The 25,897-nt window shown below is 45.7% G+C and overlaps 1 protein-coding gene across 2 annotated transcripts in view; it reads left to right on the forward strand.

Moving 5' to 3' along the window:
- Positions 1 to 25,897, forward strand: part of LOC140392956 (hexokinase-1-like) — a 1,204,152-nt gene that overhangs the window by 1,108,567 nt on the left and 69,688 nt on the right. For both annotated transcript variants that reach the window (XM_072478765.1, XM_072478766.1), the window contains one exon: positions 13,293 to 13,476. In XM_072478765.1, coding sequence (XP_072334866.1) covers positions 13,293 to 13,476 — 184 coding nt within the window. The remainder of the gene's footprint in view (positions 1 to 13,292; positions 13,477 to 25,897) is intronic.

Here is a 25,897-nt window from a genome sequence, read left to right on the forward strand (position 1 = left end):
CAGAGTGAGTGATCAGGGGTTTCAGAGTGAGTGATCAGGGTTTTCAGAGTGAGTGATCAGAGTTTTCAGAGTGAGTGATCAGGGTTTTCAGGGTCAGTGATCAGTGTTTTCAGAGTGAATGTTCAGGGTTTTCAGAGTGAATGAACAGGGTTTTCAGATTGAGTGATCAGGATTTTCAGATTGAGTGATCAGGATTTTCAGAGTGAATGATCAGGGTTTTCAGAGTGAATGAACAGGGTTTTCAGATTGAGTGATCAGGATTTTCAGATTGAGTGATCAGGATTTTCAGAGTGAATGATCAGGGTTTTCAGAGTGAATGATCAGGGTTTTCAGAGTGAGTGATCTGGGGTTTCAGAGTGAATGATCAGGGTTTTCAGAGTGAGTGATCTGGGGTTTCAGAGTGAATGATCAGTGTTTTCAGAGTGAGTGATCTGGGGTTTCAGAGTGAGTGATAAGGGTTTTCAGAGTGAATGATCAGGGTTTTCAGAGTGAGTGATCAGGATTTTCAGAGTGAATGATCAGGATTTTCAGAGTGAATGATCAGGGTTTTCAGAGTGAGTGATCAGGGGTTTCAGAGTGAATGATCAGGATTTTCAGAGTGAATGATCAGGGTTTTCAGGGTGAGTGATCAGGGGTTTTAGAGTGAATGATCAGGGTTTTCAGAGTGAGTCATCAGGGTTTTCAGATTGAGTGATCAGGGGTTTTAGAGTGAATGATCAGGGTTTTCAGAGTGAGTAATCAGGGTTTTCAGAGTGAGTGATCAGGATTTTCAGAGTGAATGATCAGGGTTTTCAGAGTGAGTGATCAGGGGTTTCAGAGTGAATGATCAGTGTTTTCAGAGTGAGTGATCTGGGGTTTCAGAGTGAGTGATAAGGGTTTTCAGAGTGAATGATCAGGGTTTTCAGAGTGAGTGATCAGGATTTTCAGAGTGAGTGATCAGGGGTTTCAGAGTGAATGATCAGTGTTTTCAGAGTGAGTGATCTGGGGTTTCAGAGTGAGTGATCTGGGGTTTCAGAGTGAGTGATCAGGGTTTTCAGATTGAGTGATCTGGGGTTTCAGAGTGAATGATCAGGGTTTTCAGAGTGAGTGATCAGGGTTTTCAGAGTGAGTGATCTGGGGTTTCAGAGTGAGTGATCAGGGTTTTCAGAGTGAGTGATCAGAGTTTTCAGAGTGAATGATCAGGGTTTTCAGAGTGAGTGATCAGGGTTTTCAGAGTGAGTGATCAGGGGTTTCAGAGTGAGTGATCAGAGTTTTCAGAGTGAGTGATCAGAGTTTTCAGAGTGAGTGATCAGGGTTTTCAGAGTGAGTGATCAGGGTTTTCAGGGTGAGTAATCAGGGTTTTCAGATTGAGTGATCAGGGGTTTTAGAGTGAATGTTCAGGGTTTTCAGAGTGAGTAATCAGGGTTTTCAGTGTGAGTGATCAGGGGTTTTCGAGTGAATGATCAGGGTTTTCAGAGTGAGTGATCAGGGTTTTCAGTGTGAGTGATCAGGGGTTTTCGAGTGAATGATCAGGGTTTTCAGAGTGAGTGATCTGGGGTTTCAGAGTGAGTGATCAGGGGTTTTAGAGTGAGTGATCTGGGGTTTCAGAGTGAGTGATCAGGATTTTCAGAGTGAATGATCAGGATTTTCAGAGTGAATGATCAGGGTTTTCAGAGTGAGTGATCTGGGGTTTCAGAGTGAGTGATCAGGGGTTTTAGAGTGAGTGATCTGGGGTTTCAGAGTGAGTGATCAGGATTTTCAGAGTGAATGATCAGGATTTTCAGAGTGAATGATCAGGGTTTTCAGAGTGAGTGATCAGGGGTTTCAGAGTGCGTGATCAGGGGTTTCAGAGTGAGTGATCTGGGGTTTCAGAGTGAGTGATCAGGATTTTCAGAGTGAGTGATCAGGGGTTTCAGAGTGCGTGATCAGGGGTTTCAGAGTGCGTGATCAGGGGTTTCAGAGTGAGTGATCTGGGGTTTCAGAGTGAGGGATCAGGATTTTCAGAGTGAATGATCAGGGTTTTCAGAGTGAGTGATCTGGGGTTTCAGAGTGCGTGATCAGGGGTTTCAGAGTGAGTGATCTGGGGTTTCAGAGTGAGTGATCAAGGGTTTCAGAATGAGTGATCAGGATTTTCAGAGTGAATGATCAGGATTTTCAGAGTGAGTGATCTGGGGTTTCAGAGTGAATGATCAGGGTTTTCAGAGTGAGTGATCTGGGGTTTCAGAGTGAGTGATCAGGATTTTCAGAGTGAATGATCAGGGTTTTCAGAGTGAGTGATCAGGGGTTTCAGAGTGAGTAATCTGGGGTTTCAGAGTGAATGGTCAGGGTCTTCAGAGTGAGTGATCTGGGGTTTCAGAGTGAATGGTCAGGCTCTTCAGAGTGAGTGATCAGGGCTTTCAGGGTGAGTGATCAGGGGTTTCAGAGTGAATGGTCAGGCTCTTCAGAGTGAGTGATCAGGGCTTTCAGGGTGAGTGATCAGGGGTTTTAGAGTGAATGATCAGGGTTTTCAGAGTGAGTGATCAGGGTTTTCAGAGTGAGTGATCAGGGGTTTTAGAGTGAATGATCAGGGTTTTCAGAGTGAGTGATCAGAGTTTTCAGAGTGAGTGATCAGGGGTTTCTGAGTCAGTGATCAGGGTTTTCAGTGTGAGGGATCAGGGTTTTCAGAGTGAGTGATCAGGGTTTTCAGAGTGAATGATCAGGGTTTTCAGATTGAGTGATCAGTGATTTCAGAGTGAATGATCAGGCTTTTCACGGTGAATGAACAGGGTTTTCAGGCTGAGTGATCAGAGTTTTCAGAGTGAAAGATCAGGGTTTTCAGAGTGAGTGATCAGGATTTTCAGAGTCAGTGATCAGGTTTTTCAGTCTGAGTGATCAGGCTTTTCAGAGTGAATGATCAGGGTTTTCAGAGTGAGTGATCAGGGTTTTCAGGGTGAGTGATCAGGGTTTTCAGAGTGAACGATCAGGATTTTCAGAGTGAGTGATCAGAGTTTTCAGAGTGAATGATCAGGGTTTTCAGAGTGAGTGAACAGAGTTTTCAGAGTGAGTGATCAGGGTTTTCAGCGTGAATGATCAGGGTTTTCAGAGTGAGTGATCAGAGTTTTCAGAGTGAGTGATCAGGGTTTTCAGGGTCAGTGATCAGTGTTTTCAGAGTGAATGATCAGGTTTTTCAGAGTGAGTGAACAGAGTTTTCAGAGTGAGTGATCAGGGTTTTCAGGGTCAGTGATCAGTGTTTTCAGAGTGAATGATCAGGTTTTTCAGAGTGAGTGAACAGAGTTTTCAGAGTGAGTGATCAGGGTTTTCAGCGTGAATGATCAGGGTTTTCAGTGTGAATGATCAGGGTTTTCAGAGTGAATGATCAGGGTTTTCAGAGTGAATGATCAGGGTTTTCAGTGTGAATGATCAGGGTTTTCAGAGTGAATGATCAGGGGTTTTCGAGTGAATGATCAGGGTTTTCAGAGTGAGTAATCAGGGTTTTCAGAGTGAATGATCAGGGTTTTCAGAGTGAGTGATCTGGGGTTTCAGAGTGAGTGATCAGGGGTTTTAGAGTGAGTGATCTGGGGTTTCAGAGTGAGTGATCAGGATTTTCAGAGTGAATGATCAGGATTTTCAGAGTGAATGATCAGGGTTTTCAGAGTGAGTGATCTGGGGTTTCAGAGTGAGTGATCAGGGGTTTCAGAGTGAGTGATCTGGGGTTTCAGAGTGAGTGATCAGGATTTTCAGAGTGAATGATCAGGATTTTCAGAGTGAATGATCAGGGTTTTCAGAGTGAGTGATCAGGATTTTCAGAGTGAATGATCAGGGTTTTCAGAGTGAGTGATCTGGGGTTTCAGAGTGCGTGATCAGGGGTTTCAGAGTGAGTGATCTGGGGTTTCAGAGTGAGTGATCAAGGGTTTCAGAATGAGTGATCAGGATTTTCAGAGTGAATGATCAGGATTTTCAGAGTGAGTGATCTGGGGTTTCAGAGTGAATGATCAGGGTTTTCAGAGTGAGTGATCTGGGGTTTCAGAGTGAGTGATAAGGATTTTCAGAGTGAATGATCAGGGTTTTCAGAGTGAGTGATCAGGGGTTTCAGAGTGAGTGATCTGGGGTTTCAGAGTGAATGGTCAGGCTCTTCAGATTGAGTGATCTGGGGTTTCAGAGTGAATGGTCAGGCTCTTCAGAGTGAGTGATCAGGGCTTTCAGGGTGAGTGATCAGGGGTTTCAGAGTGAATGGTCAGGCTCTTCAGAGTGAGTGATCAGGGCTTTCAGGGTGAGTGATCAGGGGTTTTAGAGTGAATGATCAGGGTTTTCAGAGTGAATGATCAGGGTTTTCAGAGTGAGTGATCAGGGTTTTCAGAGTGAGTGATCAGGGTTTTCAGAGTGAATGATCAGGGTTTTCAGAGTGAGTGATCAGGGTTTTCAGAGTGAGTGATCAGGGTTTTCAGGGTGAGTGATCAGGGTTTTCAGAGTGAGTGATCAGAGTTTTCAGAGTGAGTGATCAGGGTTTTCAGATTGAGTGATCAGGGTTTTCAGAGTGAGTGATCAGGGTTTTCAGAGTGAATGATCAGGGTTTTCAGAGTGAGTGATCAGGGTTTTCAGAGTGAATGATCAGGGTTTTCAGAGTGAATGATCAGGGTTTTCAGAGTGAGTGATCAGGGTTTTCACCGTGAATGATCAAGGTTTTCAGAGTGAATGATCAGGGTTTTCAGAGTGAGTGATCAGGGTTTTCAGAGTGAATGATCAGGGTTTTCAGAGTGAATGATCAGGGTTTTCAGACTGAGTGATCAGGGTTTTCAGAGTGAGTGATCAGAGTTTTCAGAGTGAGTGATCAGAGTTTTCAGAGTGAGTGATCAGGGTTTTCAGGGTCAGTGATCAGTGTTTTCAGAGTGAATGAGCAGGGTTTTCAGAGTGAATGATCAGGGTTTTCAGAGTGAGTGATCAGGGTTTTCAGATTGAGTGATCAGGGTTTTCAGAGTGAGTGATCAGGGTTTTCAGATTGAGTAATCAGGGTTTTCAGAGTGAGTGATCAGGGTTTTCAGAGTGAGTGATCAGGGTTTTCAGGGTGAGTGATCAGGGTTTTCAGAGTGAGTGATCAGGGTTTTCAGAGTGAGTGATCAGAGTTTTCAGAGTGAGTGATCAGGGTTTTCAGAGTGAATGATCAGGGTTTTCAGAGTGAGTGATCAGGGTTTTCAGAGTGAGTGATCAGGGTTTTCAGAGTGAATGATCAGGGTTTTCAGAGTGAGTGATCAGAGTTTTCAGAGTGAATGATCAGGGTTTTCAGAGTGAATGATCAGGGTTTTCAGAGTGAGTGATCAGGGTTTTCAGAGTGAGTGATCAGGGTTTTCAGAGTGAGTAATCAGGGTTTTCAGGGTGAGTGATCAGGGTTTTCAGAGTGAGTGATCAGAGTTTTCAGAGTGAGTGATCAGAGTTTTCAGAGTGAGTGATCAGAGTTTTCAGAGTGAGTGATCAGGGTATTCAGGGTCAGTGATCAGTGTTTTCAGAGTGAATGATCAGGGTTTTCAGAGTGAGTGATCAGAGTTTTCAGAGTGAGTGATCAGGGTTTTCAGAGTGAGTGATCAGAGTTTTCAGAGTGAGTGATCAGAGTTTTCAGAGTGAGTGATCAGGGTTTTCGAGTGAGTGATCAGGGTTTTCAGAGTGAATGATCAGGGTTTTCAGAGTGAATGATCAGAGTTTTCAGAGTGAGTGATCAGGGTTTTCAGAGTGAATGATCAGAGTTTTCAGAGTGAATGATCAGAGTTTTCAGAGTGAGTGATCAGGGTTTTCAGAGTGAGTGATCAGGGTTTTCAGAGTGAATGATCAGAGTTTTCAGAGTGAGTGATCAGGGTTTTCAGGGTGAGTGATCAGTGTTTTCAGGGTGAGTGATCAGGGTTTTCAGAGTGAGTGATCAGGGTTTTCAGAGTGAATGATCAGAGTTTTCAGATTGAGTGATCAGGGTTTTCAGAGTGAGTGATCAGGGTTTTCAGAGTGAATGATCAGGGTTTTCAGAGTGAATCATCAGAGTTTTCAGAGTGAGTGATCAGGGTTTTCAGGGTGAGTGATCAGTGTTTTCAGGGTGAGTGATCAGGGTTTTCAGAGTGAATGATCAGAGTTTTCAGATTGAGTGATCAGGGTTTTCAGAGTGAGTGATCAGTGTTTTCAGAGTGAGTGATCAGGGTTTTCAGAGTGAATGAGACAGGGTTTTCAGAGTGAATGATCAGAGTTTTCAGAGTGAGTGATCAGGGTTTTCAGAGTGAGTGATCAGAGTTTTCAGAGTGAGTGATCAGGGTTTTCAGAGTGAATGATCAGAGTTTTCAGATTGAGTGATCAGGGTTTTCAGAGTGAGTGATCAGTGTTTTCAGAGTGAGTGATCAGGGTTTTCAGAGTGAATGATCAGAGTTTTCAGAGTGAGTGATCAGGGTTTTCAGAGTGAATGATCAGGGTTTTCAGGGTCAGTGATCAGTGTTTTCAGAGTGAATGATCAGGGTTTTCAGAGTGAATGATCAGAGTTTTCAGAGTGAGTGATCAGGGTTTTCAGAGTGAATGATCAGAGTTTTCAGATTGAGTGATCAGGGTTTTCAGATTGAGTGATCAGTGTTTTCAGAGTGAGTGATCAGGGTTTTCAGAGTGAGTGATCAGTGTTTTCAGAGTGAGTGATCAGGGTTTTCAGAGTGAATGATCAGAGTTTTCAGAGTGAGTGATCAGGGTTTTCAGATTGAGTGATCAGGGTTTTCAGATTGAGTGATCAGTGTTTTCAGAGTGAGTGATCAGGGTTTTCAGAGTGAGTGATCAGTGTTTTCAGAGTGAGTGATCAGGGTTTTCAGAGTGAGTGATCAGGGTTTTCAGATTGAGTGATCAGTGTTTTCAGAGTGAGTGATCAGGGTTTTCAGAGTGAGTGATCAGTGTTTTCAGAGTGAATGATCAGGGTTTTCAGAGTGAATGATCAGAGTTTTCAGAGTGAGTGATCAGGGTTTTCAGAGTGAGTGATCAGAGTTTTCAGAGTGAGTGATCAGGGTTTTCAGAGTGAATGATCAGAGTTTTCAGATTGAGTGATCAGGGTTTTCAGATTGAGTGATCAGTGTTTTCAGAGTGAATGATCAGTGTTTTCAGATTGAGTGATCAGTGTTTTCAGAGTGAGTGATCAGTGTTTTCAGAGTGAGTGATCAGGGTTTTCAGAGTGAATGATCAGGGTTTTCAGGGTCAGTGATCAGTGTTTTCAGAGTGAGTGATCAGGGTTTTCAGAGTGAGTGATCAGGGGTTTTCGAGTGAATGATCAGGGTTTTCAGAGTGAGTAATCAGGGTTTTCAGAGTGAGTGATCAGGGTTTTCAGAGTGAATGATCAGGGTTTTCAGAGTGAGTGATCAGGGGTTTTCGAGTGAATGATCAGGGTTTTCAGAGTGAGTGATCAGGGGTTTCAGAGTGAGTGATCAGGGTTTTCAGTGTGAATAATCAGGGTTTTCAGAGTGAATGATCAGGGTTTCAGATTGAGTGATCAGGGGTTTCAGAGTGAGTGATCAGGGTTTTCAGAGTGAGTGATCAGGGTTTTCAGAGTGAGTGATCAGGGTTTTCAGTGTGAATGATCAGGGTTTTCAGAGTGAATGATCAGGGTTTCAGATTGAGTGATCAGGGGTTTCAGAGTGAGTAATCAGGGTTTTCAGAGTGAGTGATCAGGGTTTTCAGTGTGAATGATCAGGGTTTTCAGAGTGAATGATCAGGGTTTCAGATTGAGTGATCAGGGGTTTCAGAGTGAGTAATCAGGGTTTTCAGAGTGAGTGATCAGGGTTTTCAGAGTGAGTGATCAGGGGTTTTCGAGTGAATGATCAGGGTTTCAGATTGAGTGATCAGGGGTTTCAGAGTGAATGATCAGGGTTTTCAGAGTGAATGATCAGGGTTTTCAGGGTGAATGATCAGGGGTTTCAGAGTGAGTGATCAGGGGTTTTAGAGTGAATGTTCAGGGTTTTCAGAGTGAGTAATCAGGGTTTTCAGAGTGAGTGATCAGGGTTTTCGAGTGAATGAACAGGGTTTTCAGAGTGAATGAACAGGGTTTTCAGAGAGAGTGATCAGAGCTTTCAGAGTGAGTGATCAGGGTTTTCAGGGTGAATGATCAGGGTTTTCAGAGTGAATGAACAGGGTTTTCAGAGTGAGTGATCAGGGTTTTCAGAGTGAGTGATCAGGGGTTTTAGAGTGAATGATCAGGGTTTTCAGGGTGAATGATCAGGGTTTTCAGAGTGAATGAACAGGGTTTTCAGAGTGAGTGATCAGGGTTTTCGAGTGAATGAACAGGGTTTTCAGAGTGAATGAACAGGGTTTTCAGAGAGAGTGATCAGAGCTTTCAGAGTGAGTGATCAGGGTTTTCAGGGTGAATGATCAGGGTTTTCAGAGTGAATGAACAGGGTTTTCAGAGTGAGTGATCAGGGTTTTCAGAGTGAGTGATCAGGGGTTTTAGAGTGAATGTTCAGGGTTTTCAGAGTGAGTAATCAGGGTTTTCAGATTGAGTGATCAGGGTTTTCAGGGTGAGTGATCAGTGTTTTCAGAGTGAATGATCAGGGTTTTCAGGGTGAATGATCAGGGTTTTCAGAGTGAATGAACAGGGTTTTCAGAGTGAGTGATCAGGGTTTTCAGGGTGAGTGATCAGTGTTTTCAGAGTGAATGATCAGAGTTTTCAGAGTGAGTGATCAGGATTTTCAGAGTGAATGATCAGGGTTTTCAGGGTGAATGATCAGGGTTTTCAGAGTGAATGAACAGGGTTTTCAGAGTGAGTGATCAGGGTTTTCAGAGTGAGTGATCAGGGGTTTTAGAGTGAATGAACAGGGTTTTCAGAGTGAATGATCAGGGGTTTCAGAGTGAGTGATCAGTGTTTTCAGAGTGAATGATCAGAGTTTTCAGAGTGAATGATCAGGGTTTTCAGGGTGAATGATCAGGGTTTTCAGAGTGAATGTTCAGGGTTTTCAGAGTGAGTAATCAGGGTTTTCAGAGTGAGTGATCTGTGTTTTCAGGGTGAGTGATCAGGGTTTTCGAGTGAATGATCAGGGTTTTCAGAGTGAGTGATCAGGGTTTTCAGAGTGAATGATCAGGGTTTTCAGAGTGAGTGATCAGTGTTTTCAGAGTGAATGATCAGAGTTTTCAGAGTGAGTGATCAGGATTTTCAGAGTGAATGATCAGGGTTTTCAGAGTGAATGATCAGGGTTTTCAGAGTGAATGATCAGGGTTTTCACGGTGAATGAACAGGGTTTTCAGGGTCAGTGATCAGTGTTTTCAGAGTGAGTGGTCTGGGTTTTCAGAGTGAATGATCAGGGTTTTCACGGTGAATGAACAGGGTTTTCAGAGTCAGTGATCAGGTTTTTCACAGTGAGTGATCAGCGTTTTCAGAGTGAATGGTCAGGGTTTTCAGAGTGAGTGATCAGGGTTTTCAGATTGAGTGATCAGGGGTTTTAGAGTGAATGGTCAGGGTTTTCAGAGTGAGTGATCAGGGTTTTCAGAGTGAATGATCAGGGTTTTCAGAGTGAGTTGTCAGGGTTTTCAGAGCGAATGATCAGCGATTTCAGAGTGAGTGATCAGGGTTTTCAGAGTGAATGATCAGGGTTTTCAGAGTGAATGAACAGGGGTTTCAGAGTGAGTGATCAGGGTTTTAGAGTGAATGGTCAGGGTTTTCAGAGTGAATGATCAGGGTTTTCAGAGTGAGTGATCAGGGTTTTCAGAGTGAGTGATCAGGGGTTTTAGAGTGAATGATCAGGGTTTTCAGACTGAGTTGTCAGGGTTTTCAGAGCGAATGATCAGCGATTTCAGAGTGAGTGATCAGGGGTTTCAGAGTCAGTGATCAGTGTTTTCAGAGTGAATGGTCAGGGTTTTCAGAGTGAGTGATCAGGGTTTTCAGAGTGAGTGATCAGCGATTTCAGAGTGAGTGATCAGGGGTTTCAGAGTCAGTGATCAGTGTTTTCAGAGTGAATGGTCAGGGTTTTCAGAGTGAGTGATCAGGGTTTTCAGAGTGAGTGATCAGGGTTTTCAGAGTGAATGATCAGGGTTTTCAGAGTGAATGATCAGGGTTTTCACGGTGAATGAACAGGATTTTCAGGGTCAGTGATCAGTGTTTTCAGGGTCAGTGATCAGTGTTTTCAGAGTGAGTGATCAGGATTTTCAGAGTGAATGATCAGGGTTTTCAGAGTGAATGATCAGGGCTTTCACGGTGAATGAACAGGGTTTTCAGGGTCAGTGATCAGTGTTTTCAGAGTGAGTGATCTGGGTTTTCAGAGTGAGTGATCAGGGTTTTCAGAGTGAATGATCAGGGCTTTCACGGTGAATGAACAGGGTTTTCAGGGTCAGTGATCAGTGTTTTCAGGGTCAGTGATCAGTGTTTTCAGAGTGAGTGATCAGGATTTTCAGAGTGAATGATCAGGGTTTTCAGAGTGAATGATCAGGGCTTTCACGGTGAATGAACAGGGTTTTCAGGGTCAGTGATCAGTGTTTTCAGAGTGAGTGATCTGGGTTTTCAGAGTGAATGATCAGGGTTTTCACGGTGAATGAACAGGGTTTTCAGAGTCAGTGATCAGGTTTTTCACAGTGAGTGATCACCGTTTTCAGAGTGAGTGATCAGCGTTTTCAGAGTGAGTGATCAGGGTTTTCAGAGTGAATGATCAGGGTTTTCAGAGTGAATGATCAGGGTTTTCAGACTGAGTTGTCAGGGTTTTCAGAGCGAATGATCAGCGATTTCAGAGTGAGTGATCAGGGTTTTCAGAGTGAATGATCAGGGTTTTCAGAGTGAATGAACAGGGGTTTCAGAGTGAGTGATCAGGGTTTTAGAGTGAATGGTCAGGGTTTTCAGAGTGAATGATCAGGGTTTTAGAGTGAATGATCAGGGTTTTCAGACTGAGTTGTCAGGGTTTTCAGAGCGAATGATCAGCGATTTCAGAGTGAGTGATCAGGGTTTTCAGGGTGAGTGATCAGGGGTTTCAGAGTCAGTGATCAGTGTTTTCAGAGTGAATGATCAGGGTTTTCAGAGTGAATGGTCAGGGTTTTCAGAGTGAGTGATCAGGGTTTTCAGAGTGAGTGATCAGGGTTTTCAGAGTGAGTGATCAGGGTTTTCAGGGTCAGTGATCATCACACGCAATTCAGGATGGAGAGTCCGCCAGACGTCCACCAAGTCGAATGACCTAACCAGGTCCCTCAACTTCACCACCGCCGGTGAGCTGCGCTGGACTCCACCATGGTCCTTGTCCTGTAGGGTGCAATTAAAATTCCCTCCGAGGCCGATGAGGAAAGGCTGTGGGACTCGAGGCTGTTTTCGTTAGGGAGACGAAGGTTAAGAGGTGACTTACTAGAGGCATATAAGATGATCAGAGGATTAGATAGGGTGGACAGTGAGAGCCTTTTTCCTCTGGTGATGGCTAGCGTGAGGGGACATAGCTTTAAATTGAGGGGAGATCGATATTGGACAGATGTCAGAGGTAGGTTCTTTACTCAGAGAGTAGTAAGAGTGTGGAATGCCCTGCCTGCAACAGTAGTGGTCTCGCCAACATTATGAATTTAAATAAATGGTCATTGGATAAACATATGGATGATAATGGAATAGTGTAGATGGGCTTTAGATTGGTTTCACAGGTCAGTGCAACATCGAGGGCCGAAGAGCCTGTACTACGCTGTAATGTTCTATTGACTATTGTCTCCACTGGAGTAGTACCGAATGATTGGAGGTCGGCGAATGTTGTTCCCCTGTTCAAGAAAGGGAATAGGGAAATCCCTGGGAATTACAGACCCATCAGTCTTACGTCTGTTGTGAGCAAAATATTGGAAAGGATTCTGAGAGATAGGATTTATGATTATTTAGAAAAACATAGTTTGATTAAAGATAGGCTTTGTGAGGGGCAGTCTCAGAAGCCTCATTAAATTCTTTGAGGATGTGACGAGACACATTGCTGAAGGTCGGGCAGTGCATGTGGTGTATATGGATTTCAGTAAGGTATTTGATAAGGTTCCCCATGGTAGACTCATTCAGCAAGTTAGGGGGCATGGGATACAGGGAAATTTGGCTGTCTGGATACAGAAGTGGCTGGCCGAAAGAAGACAGCGAGTTGTAGTGGATGGAAAGTATTCTGCCTGGAAGTCGGTGACCAGTGGTGTCCCACAGGATCTGTTCTGGGATCTCTGCTCTTTGTGGTTTTTATAAATAACTTGGATGAGGAAGTGGAAGGGTGGGTTAGTAAGTTTGCTGATGTCACGAAGGTTGGGGGAGTTGTAGTTGGTGTTGAGGGTTGTTGCAGGTTACAACAGGACATTGACAGGATGCAGAGCTGGGCTGAGAAGTGGCAGATGGAGTTCAACCTAAATAAATGTGAAGTGATTCATTTTGGAAGGTCGAATTTGAATGCTGAATACAGGGTTAAAGGCAGGATTCTTGGAAGTGTGGAGGAACAGAGGGATCTTGGGGTCCACCTACATAGATCCCTCAAAGTTGCCACCCAGGTTGATAGGGTTATTAAGAAGGTGTATGGTGTGTTGGCTTTCATTAACAGGGGGATTAAGTTCAAGAGTCGCGAGATGTTGTTGCAGCTTTATAAAACCCTAGTTAGACCACAATTGGAATATTGTGTCCAGCTCTGGTCGCCTTATTATAGGAAGGATGTGGATGCTTTGGAGAGAGTACAGAGGAGATTTACCAGGATGCTTCCTGGACTGGAGGGCATGTCTTATGAAGAAAGGTTGAGGGAGATGGGGCTTTTCTCACTGGAGCGAAGAAGGCAGAGAGGTGACTTGATAGAGGTGTGCAAGGTGACGAGAGGCATGGATAAAGTGGATAGCCAGAGACTTTTCCTCAGGATGGAAATGGCTGTCACGAGGGGACATAATTTTAAGGTGGAGGAAGGTATCGGGGAGATGTCAGAGGTAGGTTCTTTACACAGAGTGGTGGGTGTGTGGAATGCACTGCCAGCAGAGGTGGTGGAGTCAGAGTCATTAGGAACATTTATATGACTCTTCGACGGGCACATGGACAGCAGTAAATTGAAGGTGTGTAGGTTAGTTTGATCTTAGATTAGGATAAATGGTCAGCATAACATTGTGAGCTGAAGGGCCTGTGCTGTACTGTTCCATGTGCTATCTACACCTGCTCCTATTTCTTGCATTCTTGTGTTTTTAGTATCGTCCAATAGAAATCAATAACTTGTCACAGTTGTGACATTATTTTCCAATTCTGTATCGAACAACTCTTGGAGAACAGGCTCCTTGACTGCTGGGATCCATATCCTAAATTCAGCATCTTCAGCAGATGAAGGTGGGAAAGGGAGAGAAAGAGAACTTTTTGTGTACAATTTATTAAATTCTTCTTTGGTTCACTTGTAAAACAGGAACTGGCACCAACCTCTGCTACATGGAAGAAATGAAGAACATAGAAACAGTGAAGGGAAATGAAAAGAGGATGTGCATCAACACCGAGTGGGGAGGGTTTGGTGATAATGGATGCTTAGATAACATCAGAACTACCTTTGACAAATTGGTGGACTTCAATTCAATAAATAGTGGAAAACAAAAGTAAGTTAATAGAGAGCATTGCATTTTTTAATGCCAGTTTCTCCCTCCTCTCCTGAAGGCACTCACACTTGCTGGCTTGTGGATGGCAGGTACCCTTTGATATCCTTCCCTTGGGAGGATGTGGAGTATGTCATCAGGATAGGTTACTTTGTTCATGGAAACAGAATTAACGGTACAGAAGGTGGCCATTCGGCCCATCAAGTCTGCACCGGCCCTTGGCAAGGGCACCCCACTTAAACCCATGCCTCCACGCTATCCAGGGTCTCGGGTTCGATTCCCATTTGAGTCACTGTCTGGGCAGAGTCTGCACATTCTCCCCGTGTCTGCGTTGGTTCCTCCGGGATCTACGGTTTCCTCCCACAAGTCTTGAAGGACCTATTGTTAGGTGGATTGGACATTCTGAATTCTCCCTCAGCGTACCCGAACAGGCGTCGGAGTGTGGCAACTAAGGGATTTTCGCAGTAACGTCATTGCAGTGTAAGCCTACATGTGATAATAATAAAGATTATTATTATTATTATCTCCTGTAACCCAGTAACCCCATAAGACCATAAGACATAGGAGTGGAAGTAAGGCCATTCGGCCCATCGAGTCCACTCCACCATTCAATCATGGCTGATTTCAACTCCATTTACCCACTCTCTCTCCATAGCCCTTAATTCCTCGAGAAATCAAGAATTTATCAACGTCTGTCTTAAAGACACTCAACGTCCCGGCCTCCACCGCCCTCTGTGGCAATGAATTCCACAGACCCACCACTCTCTGGCTGAAGAAATTTCTCCTAATTTCTGTTCTAAAGTGACTCCCTTTTATTCTAAGGCTGTGCCCCCGGGTCCTAGTCTCCCCTGCTAATGGAAACAACTTCCCTACATCCACCCTATCTAAGCCATTCATTATCTTGTAAGTTTCTATTAGATCTCCCCTCAACCTCCTAAACTCCAATGAATATAATCCCAGGATCCTCAGACGTTCATCGTATGTTAGGCCTACCATTCCTGGGATCATCCGTGTGAATCTCCGCTGGACCCGCTCCAGTTCCAGTATGTCCTTCCTGAGGTGTGGGGTCCAAAATTGCTCACAGTATTCTAAATGGGGCCTAATTAATGCTTTATAAAGCTTCAGAAATACATCCCTGCTTTTATATTCCAAGCCTCTTGAGATGAATGACAACATTGCATTTGCTTTCTTAATTACGGACTCAACCTGCAAGTTTACCTTTAGAGAATCCTGGACTAGGACTCCCAAGTCCCTTTGCACTTCAGCATTATGAATTTTGTGACCGTTTAGAAAATAGTCCACGCCTCTATTCTTTTTTCCAAAGTGCAAGACCTCGCACTTGCCCACGTTGAATTTCATCAGCCATTTCTTGGACCACTCTCCTAAACTGTCTAAATCTTTCTGCAGCCTCCCCACCTCCTCCATACTACCTGCCCCTCCACCTATCTTTGTATCATCGGCAAACTTAGCCAGAATGCCCTCAGTCCCGTCATCTAGATCGTTAATATATAAAGAGAACAGCTGTGGCCCCAACACTGAACCCTCGTCACCGGTTGCCATTCTGAAAAAGAACCTTTTATCCCAATTCTCTGCCTTCTGCCTGACAGCCAGTCGTCAATCCATGTTAGTACCTTGCCTCGAATACCATGGGCCCTTATTTTACTCAGCAGTCTCCCGTGAGGCACCTTATCAAAGGCCTTTTGGAAGTCAAGATAGATAACATCCATTGGTTCTCCTTGGTCTAACCTACTTGTTATCACTTCAAAGAACTCTAACAGGTTTGTCAGGCAAGACCTCCCCTTACTAAATCCATGCTGACTTGTCCTAATCCGACCCTGCACTTCCAAGAATTTAGAAATCTCATCCTTAACAATGGATTCTAGAATCTTGCCAACAACCGAGGTTAGGCTAATTGGCCTATAATTTTCCATCTTTTTCCTTGTTCCCTTCTTGACCAGGGGGGTTACAACAGCGATTTTCCAATCCTCTGGTACTTTCCCTGACTCCAGTGACTTTTGAAATATCATCACCAACGCCTCCACTATTTCTTCAGCTATCTCCTTTAGAACTCTAGGATGTAGCCCATCTGGGCCCGGAGATTTATCAATTTTTAGACCTCTTAGTTTCTCTAGCACGTTCTCCTTTGTGATGGCTACCATATTCAACTCTGCCCCCTGACTCTCCGGAATTGTTGGGATATTACTCATGTCTTCTACTGTGAAGACTGAGGCAAAGTATTTATTCAGTTCCTCGGCTATTTCCTTGTCTCCCATCACAAAATTACCAGCGTCATTTTGGAGCGGCCCAATGTCAACTTTTGCCTCCCGTTTGTTTTTAATGTATTTAAAGAAACTTTTACTATCATTCCTAATGTTACTGGCTAGCCTACCTTCAAATTTGATCCTATCTTTCCTTATGTCTCTCTTTGTTATCCTCTGTTTGTTTTTGTAGCCTTCCCAATCTTCTGACTTCCCACTACTCTTTGCCACATTATAGGCTTTCTCTTTTGCTTTGATGCATTCCCTAACTTCCTTTGTCAGCCATGGCTGCCTAATCCCCCCTCTGATAACCTTTCTTTTCTTTGGGATGAACCTCTGTACTGTGTCCTCAATTACTCCCAGAAACTCCTGCCATTGCTGTTCTACTGTCTTTCCCACTAGGCTCTGCTCCCAGTCGATTTTCGTCAGTTCCTCCCTCATGCCCCTGTAGTTACCTTTATTTAACTGTAACACCTTTACATCTGATTCTACCTTCTTTCTTTCAAATTGGAGATTGAATTCGACCATATTATGATCACTGCCTCCTAAGTGCTCCCTTACTTTAAGATCTTTAATCAAGTCTGGCTCATTACATAACACTAAGTCCAGAATGGCCTGTCCCCTCGTGGGCTCCATCACAAGCTGTTCCAAAAAGCCCTCCTGTAAACATTCAATGAATTCCCTTTCCTTGGGTCCACTGGCAGTATTATTTACCCAGTCCACCTGCATATTAAAGTCCCCATGATCACTGTGACCTTGCCTTTCTGACATGCACTTTCTATTTCGTGGTGCATTTTGTGCCCCCGGTCCTGACCACTGTTAGGAGGCCTGTACATAACTCCCATTATGTTTTTTTTGCCTTTGTGGTTCCTCAACTGTACCCACACAGACTCCACATCATCCGACCCCATGTCGTTTAGTGCTATTGATTTAATTTCATTCCTAATTAACAAGGCAACCCCGCCCCCTCTGCCTACCACTCTGTCTTTTCGCTAGGTTGTGAATCCCTGGATGTTTAAATGCCAGTCCTGAACCCCCTGCAACCACGTCTCTGTGGTGCCTACCACATCATACCTGCCAGTCACAATCTGGGCCACAAGCTCATCTACCTTGTTCCGTACACTGCACGCATTTAAATATAGCACCTTTAATTCTCTATTGACCGTCCCTTTTTGTTTTCTTAGTGTGGTGGACCTTGGTTTACTGAGCCTTTCCATACACTGTGTCATATTTTGTGGGATGGGGACTATTGTAACCTCTCCTGAGTTCTGTCTTTTTGTGCTTTTTTGTATTCCTAAGCAGCTACGCTTCCCACTGATTACTTCACCTCTTGGTTCCCTGACCAATCTTCCCCCAATCTTTAGTTTAAAGTCCTATTGACCACCCTATTTACTCTTTTCGCCAGAACACTGGTCCCAGCTCGGTTCAGGTGGAGACCATCCCAACGGTATAGGTCCCCCCTGTCCCAAAACTGATGCCAGTGTCCCATGAAAAGTAACCCCTCATTCCCACACCACTCTTTCAGCCACGTGTTAACTTCCCTTATTCTTGCCTCCCTATGCCAATTTGCACGGGGCTCGGGCAGTAATCCGGAGATTATGACCCTTGAGGACCTGTTTTTTAATTTGAATCCTAGCTCTTTATAATCTCTAAACAAGTCCTCTTTCCTAGACTTGCCTATGTTGTTGGTACCGACATGGACCACAACAACTGGATCCTCCCCCTCCCTCTCCAGTATCCTTTCAAGCCGGTCAGAGATGTCCCACACCCTAGAACCGGGCAGGCAACATACCATGCGGGACTCTTTATCCTGCTCACAAAGGATACTATCTATCCCCCTGATAATAGAATCCCCTACAACACTAGTTTGGACACTAAGGGCAATCTATCATGGCCAATCCACCGAACCTGCACATCTTTGGACTGTGGGAGGAAACCGGAGCACCCAGAGGAAACCCACGCAGACACGGGGAGAAAGTGCAAACTCCACACAGACACCACCTGAGCCCGGAATTGAACCCGGGACCCTGGAGCTGTGAGGCAGCACTGCTAACCACTGTGCCACCGTGCGCCCATGTTAGACATTGTGTGAAGCCCAGTGTTATGGGTGAGGCATTTTCAGAACCCCAAAATGTATCATGGAGTTCAACCAACCTCCCCCTTTAATGTATTTGTTGCTTTTCCAAGCACGCGGCTTGTTCCCCAGGTGTGATACAGCTATTATAAACAAAGAAGAACAAAGAAAATTACAGCACAGGAACTGGCCCTTCGGCCCTCCCAGCCTGCGCCGATCCAGATTCTTTATCTAAACCCGTCACCTATTTTCCAAGGATCTACTTCCCTCTGTTCCCCGCCCGTTCATTTTTCTGTCAAGATGCATCTTAAATGATGCTATTGTGCCCGCCTCTACCACCTCCGCTGGGAAAGCATTCCAGGCACCCACCACCCTCTGCGTAAAGAACTTTCTACGCACATCTCCCTTAAACTTTCCCCCTCTCACCTTAAAATTGTGACCCCTTGTAATTGACACCCCCACTCTTGGAAAAAGCTTGTTGCTATCCACCCTGTCCATAGCTCTCATAATTTTGTAGACCTCAATCAGGTCCCCCCTCAACCTCCGTCTTTCCAACGAAAATAATCCTAATCTACTCAACCTTTCTTCATAGCTAGCACCCTCCATACCAGGCAACATCCTGGTGAACCTCCTCTGCACCCTCTCAAATGCATCCACATCCTTCTGGTAATGTGGCGACCAGAACTACACGCAGTATTCCAAATGTGGCCTAATCAAAGTCCTATACAACTGTAACATGACCTGCCGACTCTTGTACTCAATACCCCGTCCGATGAAGGCTAGCATGCTGTATGCCTTCTTGACCACTCTATTGACCTGCATTGCCACCTTCAGGGTACAATGGACCTGAACTCCCAGATCTCTCTGTACATCAATTTTCCCCAGGACTCTTCCATTGACCGTACAGTCCGCTCTTGAATTAGATCTTCCAAAATGCATCACCTCGCATTTGCCTGGATTGAACTCCATCTGCCATTTCTCTGCCCAACACTCCAATCTATTTATATTTTGCTGTATTCTTTGACAGAACTCCTCGCTATCTGCAACTCCACCAATCTTAGTATCATCTGCAAACTTGCTAATCAGGCCACCTCTCCCTTCGTCCAGACCATTTATGCATATCACAAACAACAGTGGTCCGAGCACGGATCCCTGTGGAACACCACTAGTCACCTATCTCCATTTTGAGACACTCCCTTCCACCACTCCTCTCTGTCTCCTGTTGCCCAGCCAGTTCTTTATCCATCAAGCTAGTACACCCTGAACCCCATACGACTTCACTTTTTCCATCAACATGCCATGGGAAACTTTATCAAACGAATTACTGAAGTCCATGTATATGACATCTACAGCCCTTCCCTCAACAATTAACGTTGTCACTTCCTCAAAGAATTAGGTTTGTAAGACATGACCTTCCAGCAGAGGGCAGTGGAGCGGAGCTGCTGATTGGCTGTTGCAGGGGAAATTTGCATACGTCCGTGTGATCACCCTAACTTAGAGGTGTACCTGAGCAAGAAACCCTAACTTAGAGGTGTACCTGAGCAAGAGACCCTAGCTGTTCAAGTGAAGATAAGCATCCAGCAGAGGGCAGTAGAGCGGAGCTGCTGATTGGCTGTTGTGGGGGAAATGTGCATAGTCCGTGTGCTCACCCTAACTTAGAGGTGTACCTGAGCAAGACACCCTAGCTGTTCAAGGGATGATAAGCATCCAGCAGAGGGCAGTAGAGCGGAGCTGCTGATTGGCTGTTGCAGGGGATATTTGCATATGTCCGTGTGCTCACCCCTAACATAGAGGTGTACCTGAGCAAAAGACCCTAGCTGTTCAAGTGAAGTGGGGCTGGGAAGAAGCAGTCAGTACAGGGATCCCCTGTGGTCGTTCCCTAAGTAACAAGTATTCCGCTGATACTGTTGGGGGGGGGGGGCTTGCCAGGGGTAAGCCATGGGGTACAGGTCTCTGGCACAGAGTCTGTCCCTGTTGCTCAGAAGGGAAGGGGGGAGAGGAGTAGAGCAGTAGTCATTGGAGACTCCATAGTTACGGGGATAGATAGGAGATTCTGTCGGAACGAGAGCGGTTGGTGTGTTGCCTCCCAGGTGCCAGGGTGCGTGATGTCTCGGATCGTGTTTTCGGGATCCTCAAGGGGCAGGGCGAGCAGCCCCAAGTCGTGGTCCACATAGGTACCAACGACATAAGTAGCAAAAGGGATAGGGATGTAAGACAGGAATTCAGGGAGCTAGGGTGGAAACTTAGCTCAAGGACAAACAGAGTTATTATCTCTGGGTTGCTACCCGTGCCACGTGATAGCGAGACGAGGAATAGGGAGAGAGAGGAGTTGAACACGTGGCTACAGGGATGGTGCAGGAGGGAGGGTTTCAGATTTCTGGATAATTGGGGCTCATTCTGGGGTCGGTGGGACCTCTACAAATGGGATGGTCTACACCGAGGGTACCAATATCCCGGGGGGGAAATTTGCTAATGCTCTTCGGGAGGGTTTAAACTAGTTCAGCAGGGGCTTGGGAACCTGAATTGTAGCTCCAGTATACAGGAGGTTGAGAGTAGTGAGGTCATGAGTAAGGTTTCAAAGTAGCAGGAGTGTACCGGCAGGCAGGAAGGTGGTTTAAAGTGTGTTTTCTTCAATGCCAGGAGCATCCGGAATAAGGTGGGTGAACTTGCGGCATGGGTTGGTACCTGGGACTTCGATGTTGTGGCCATTTCGGAGACATGGATAGAGCAGGGACAGGAATGGTTGTTGCAGGTGCCGGGGTTTAGATATTTCAGTAAGCTCAGGGAAGGTGGTAAAAGAGGGGGAGGGGTGGCATTGTTAGTCAAGGACAGTATTACGGTGGCAGAAAGAACGTTTGATGAGGACTCGTCTGCTGAGGTAGTTTGGGCTGAGGTTAGAAACAGGAAAGGAGAGGTAACCCTGCTATGGGTTTTCTATAGGCCTCTGAAAAGTTCCAGAGATGTAGAGGAAAAGATTGCAAAGATGATTCTGGATAGGAGCGAAAACAACAAAGTAGTTAGAACATAGAACATAGAACATAGAACGATACAGCGCAGTACAGGCCCTTCGGCCCACGATGTTGCACTGAAACAAAAGCCATCTAACCTACTCTATGCCATTATCATCCATATGTTTATCCAATAAACTTTTAAATGCCCTCAATGTTGGCGAGTTCACTACTGTAGCAGGTAGGGCATTCCACGGCCTCATTACACTTTGCGTAAAGAACCTACCTCTGACCTCTGTCCTATATCTATTACCCCTCAGTTTAAAGCTATGTCCCCTCGTGCCAGCCATTTCCATCCGCGGGAGAAGGCTCTCACTGTCCACCCTATCTAACCCCCTGATCATTTTGTATGCATGGTAGCATTGTGGATAGCACAATTGCTTCACAGCTCCAGGGTCCCAGGTTCGATTCCAGCTTGGGTCACTGTCTGTGCGGAGACTGCACATCCTCCCCGTGTGTGCGTGGGTTTCCTCTGGGTGCTCCGGTTTCCTCCCACAGTCCAAAGATGTGCAGGTTAGGTGGATTGGCCATGCAAAATTGCCCATAGTGTCCAAAATTGCCCTTAGTGTTGGGTGGGGTTACTGGGTTATGGGGATGGGGTGGAGACGTTGACCTTGGGTAAGGTGCTCTTTCCAAGAGCCGGTGCAGACTCGATGGGCCGAATGGCCTCCTTCTGCACTGTAAATTCTATGATAATCTATGATAAGTCTCCTCTTAACCTTCTTCTCTCCAATGAAAACAACCTCAAGTCCATCAGCCTTTCCTCATAAGTTTTCCCTCCATACCAGGCAACATCCTGGTAAATCTCCTCTGCACCCGCTCCAAAGCCTCCACGTCCTTCCTATAACTACGCAATACTCCAAATGCGGCCGTACCAGAGTTCTGTACAGCTGCAACATGACCTCCTGACTCCGGAACTCAATCCCTCTACCAATAAAGGCCAACACTCCACAGGCCTTCTTCACAACCCTATCAACCTGGGTGGCAACTTTCAGCAATCTATGTACATGGACACCTAGATCCCTCTGCTCATCCACACTTCCAAGAACTTTACCATTAGCCAAATATTCCGCATTCCTGTTATTCCTTCCAAAGTGAATCACCTCACACTTCTCTACATTAAACTCCATTTGCCACCTCTCAGCCCAGCTCTGCAGCTTATCTATATCCCTCTGTAACCTGCTACATCCTTCCACACTATCGACAACACCACCGACTTTAGTATCGTCTGCAAATTTACTCACCCACCCTTCTGCCCCTTGATAAAAATGACAAACAGCAACGGCCCAAGAACAGATCCTTGTGGTACTCCACTTGTAACTGAACTCCATTCTGAACATTTCCCATCAACCACCACCCTCTGTCTTCTTTCAGCTAGCCAATTTCTGATCCACATCTATAAATCACCCTCAATCCCCAGCCTCCGTATTTTCTGCAATAGCCTACCGTGGGGAACCTTGTCAAACGATATACACCACATCAACTGCTCTACCCTCATCTACCTGTTCAGTCACCTTCTCAAAGAACTCGATAAGGTTTGTGAGGCATGACCTACCCTTCACAAAGCCATGCTGACTATCCCTGATCATATTATTCCTATCTAGATGATTATAAATCTTGTCTCTTATAATCCCCTCCAAGATTTTACCCACTACAGACGTGAGGCTCACCGGTCTATAGTTGCCGGGGTTGTCTCTGCTCCCCTTTTTGAACAAAGGGACCACATTTGCTATCCTCCAGTCCTCTGGCACTATTCCTGTAGCCAATGATGACATAAAAATCAAAGCCAACGGCCCAGCAATCTCTTCCCTGGCCTCCCAGAGAATCCGAGGATAAATCCCATCAGGCCCCGGGGACTTATCTATTTTCAGCCTGTCCAGAATTGCCAACACCTCTTCCCTACGTACCTCAATGCCATCTATTCTAATAGCCTGGGTCTCAGCATTTTCCTCTCCAACATTATCCTTTTCCTGAGGGAATACTGACGAAAAATATTCATTTAGTATCTCGCCTATCTCTTCAGACTCCACACACAACTTCCCATCCCTGTCCTTGACTGGCCCTACTCTTACCCTAGCCATTCGCTTATTTCTGACATACCTATAGAAAGCTTTTGGGTTTTCCTTGATCCTACCTGCCAAATACTTCTCATGTCCCCTCCTTGCTCGTCTTAGCTCTCTCTTTAGATCCTTCCTCGCTACCTTGTAACTATCAAGCGCCCCAACTGAAACTTCACACCTCATCTTCACATAGGCCTCCTTCTTCCTCTTAACAAGATATTCCACTTCTTTGGTAAACCACGGTTCCCTCGCTCTACGCCTTCCTCCCTGCCTGACCGGTAAGTACTTATCAAGAACACGCAGTAGCTGTTCCTTGAACAAGCTCCACTTATCCAGTGTGCCCAACACTTGCAGCCTACTTCTCCAACCTATCCCCCCCAAGTCACGTCTAATGGCATCATAATTGCCCTTCCCCCAGCTATAGCTCTTGCCCTGCGGTGTATACTTATCCCTTTCCATCACTAACGTAAACGTCACCGAATTGTGGTCACTGTCCCCAAAGTGCTCTCCTACCTCCAAATCCAACACCTGGCCTGGTTCATTACCCAAAACCAAATCCAACGTGGCCTCGCCTCTTGTTGGCCTGTCAACATATTTTGTCAGGAAACCCTCCTGCACACATTGTACAAAGAACGACCCATCTAACGTACTCGAACTATATCTTTTCCAGTCAATATTTGGAAAGTTAAAGTCTCCCATAATAACTACCCTGTTACTTTCGCTCTTATCCAGGATCATCCGCGCCATCCTTTCCTCTACATCCCTAGAACTATTTGGAGGCCCATAGAAAACTCCCAACAGGGTGACCTCTCCTTTCCTGTTTCTAACCTCAGCCCATACTACCTCGGAAGATGAGTCCCCATCTAGCATCCTCTCCGCCACCGTAATACTGCTCTTGACTAGCAGCGCCACACCTCCCCCTGTTTTGCCTCCTTCTCTGAGCTTACTAAAACACTTAAACCCCGGAACCTGCAACATCCATTCCTGTCCCTGCTCTGTCCATGTCGCCGAAATGGCCACAACATCGAAGTCCCAGGTACCAACCCATGCTGCCAGTTCCCCTACCTTATTTCGTATACTCCTGGCATTGAGGTAGACACACTTCAAACCACCTACCTGAACACTGGCCCCCTCCTGCGACGTCAAATCTGTGCTCCTGTCCTCTATACTCTCATTCTCCCTTACCCTAAAACTACAATCCAGGTTCCCATGCCCCTACTGCATTAGTTTAAACCCCCCCAAAGAACACTAACAAATCTCCCCCCCAGGATATTTGTGCCCCTCAGGTTCAGATGTAGACCATCCTGTCTGTAGAGGTCCCACCTTCCCCAGAAAGAGCCCCAGTTATCCAGAAATCTGAATCCCTCCCGCCTGCACCATCCCTGTAGCCACGTGTTTAATTGCTCTCTCTCCCTATTCCTCATCTCATTATCACGCGGCACGGGCAACAACCCAGAGATAACAACTCTGTTTGTTCTAGTTCTGAGCTTCCATCCTAGCTCCCTGAAAGCCTGCCTGACATCCTTGTCCCCTTTCCTACCTATGTCGTTAGTGCCAATGTGGACCACGACTTGGGGCTGCTCCCCCTCCCCCTTAAGGACCCGGAAAACACGATCCGAGACATCACGTACCCTTACACCTGGGAGGCAACATACCCAACGTGAGTCTCTCTCGCTCCCACAAAATCTCCTATCTGTGCCCCTGACTATCGAGTCCCCAATTACTAATGCTCTGCTCCTCCTCCCCCTTCCCTTCTGAGCAACAGGGACAGACACCGTGCCAGAGGCCCATACCCCATGGCTTCGTCCCCCCCACAAGTATCCAAAGCGGTATACTTGTTTCTCAGGGGAACGACCGCAGGGGATCCCTGCACTGACTGCTTCTTCCCAGTCCCTCTTACAGTTACCCATCTATCTCCAATCTTTGGTGTAACTAATTCCCTGAAGCTGCTATCTATGACCCCCTCTGCCTCCCGAATGATCCAAAGTTCTTCCAACTCCAGCTCCAGTTCCCTAACTCGGTCTTGGAGGAGCTGGAGATGGCAGCACTTCCTGCAGGTAAAATCAGCAGGGACACTAACGGCATCCCTCACCTCAAACATCCTGCAGGAGGAACATTGCACTCCCTTCCCTGCCATCCCGCTAACTTTCAACCAAGATCTGGCTAACAAATACATTTTTAAAAAAAAATAATAATAATAATATAATATGGTACTTACCTCACATCAATGGGTTTTATTATTAGGTTAGAGGAGGAGGGCGGGTGGGAGACACTACACGTGTAGTGTCTCGTGTTTCCCATCCACCAGAATTTATTGGTGAGGGGAGGGGGGGAAACCTTCCCAGAAGTCCGCGGGTCGAACTTCCGGTTCCCGCCTTAAAAAATAAAATTTTTTAAAAATACAACAGCAAAGAGGAACAAAACAGAAACGGGACCAGGTATTTCAAACCTAAAATACTCACCCACCAGCTGCCTCTGCACTCCGCTCCCGCTGAAACTCCAAGTGCTGCCCCTGCAAGGTAAGTTATTTTTAACTTAAATACTCACCCACCGGCAGCCCCTGCACTCCGCTCCCGCTGAAACTCCAAGTTGTTATGGGGGACTTTAACTTCCCAAATATTGACTGGAAACGCTATAGTTCGAGTACTTTAGATAGGTCCGTTTTTGTCCAATGTGTGCAGGAGGGTTTCCTGACACAGTATGTAGATAGGCCAATGAGAGGCGAGGCCATATTGGATTTACTACTGGGTAATGAACCAGGACAGGTGTTAGATTTGGAGGTAGGTGAGCACTTTGGTGATAGTGACCACAATTCGATTACGTTTACTTTAGTGATGGAAAGGGATAGGTATATACCGCAGGGCAAGAGTTATATCTGGGGGAAAGGCAATTATGATGCGATGAGGCAAGACTTAGGATGGAGAGGAAAACTGCAGGGGATGGGCACAATGGAAATGTGGCACTTGTTCAAGGAACAGCTACTGCGTGTCCTTGATAAGTATGAACCTGTCAGGCAGGGAGGAA

The sequence above is a fragment of the Scyliorhinus torazame genome, chromosome 16 (assembly GCF_047496885.1).
Source record: "Scyliorhinus torazame isolate Kashiwa2021f chromosome 16, sScyTor2.1, whole genome shotgun sequence".
NCBI classification, from domain to species: Eukaryota; Metazoa; Chordata; class Chondrichthyes; order Carcharhiniformes; family Scyliorhinidae; genus Scyliorhinus; species Scyliorhinus torazame.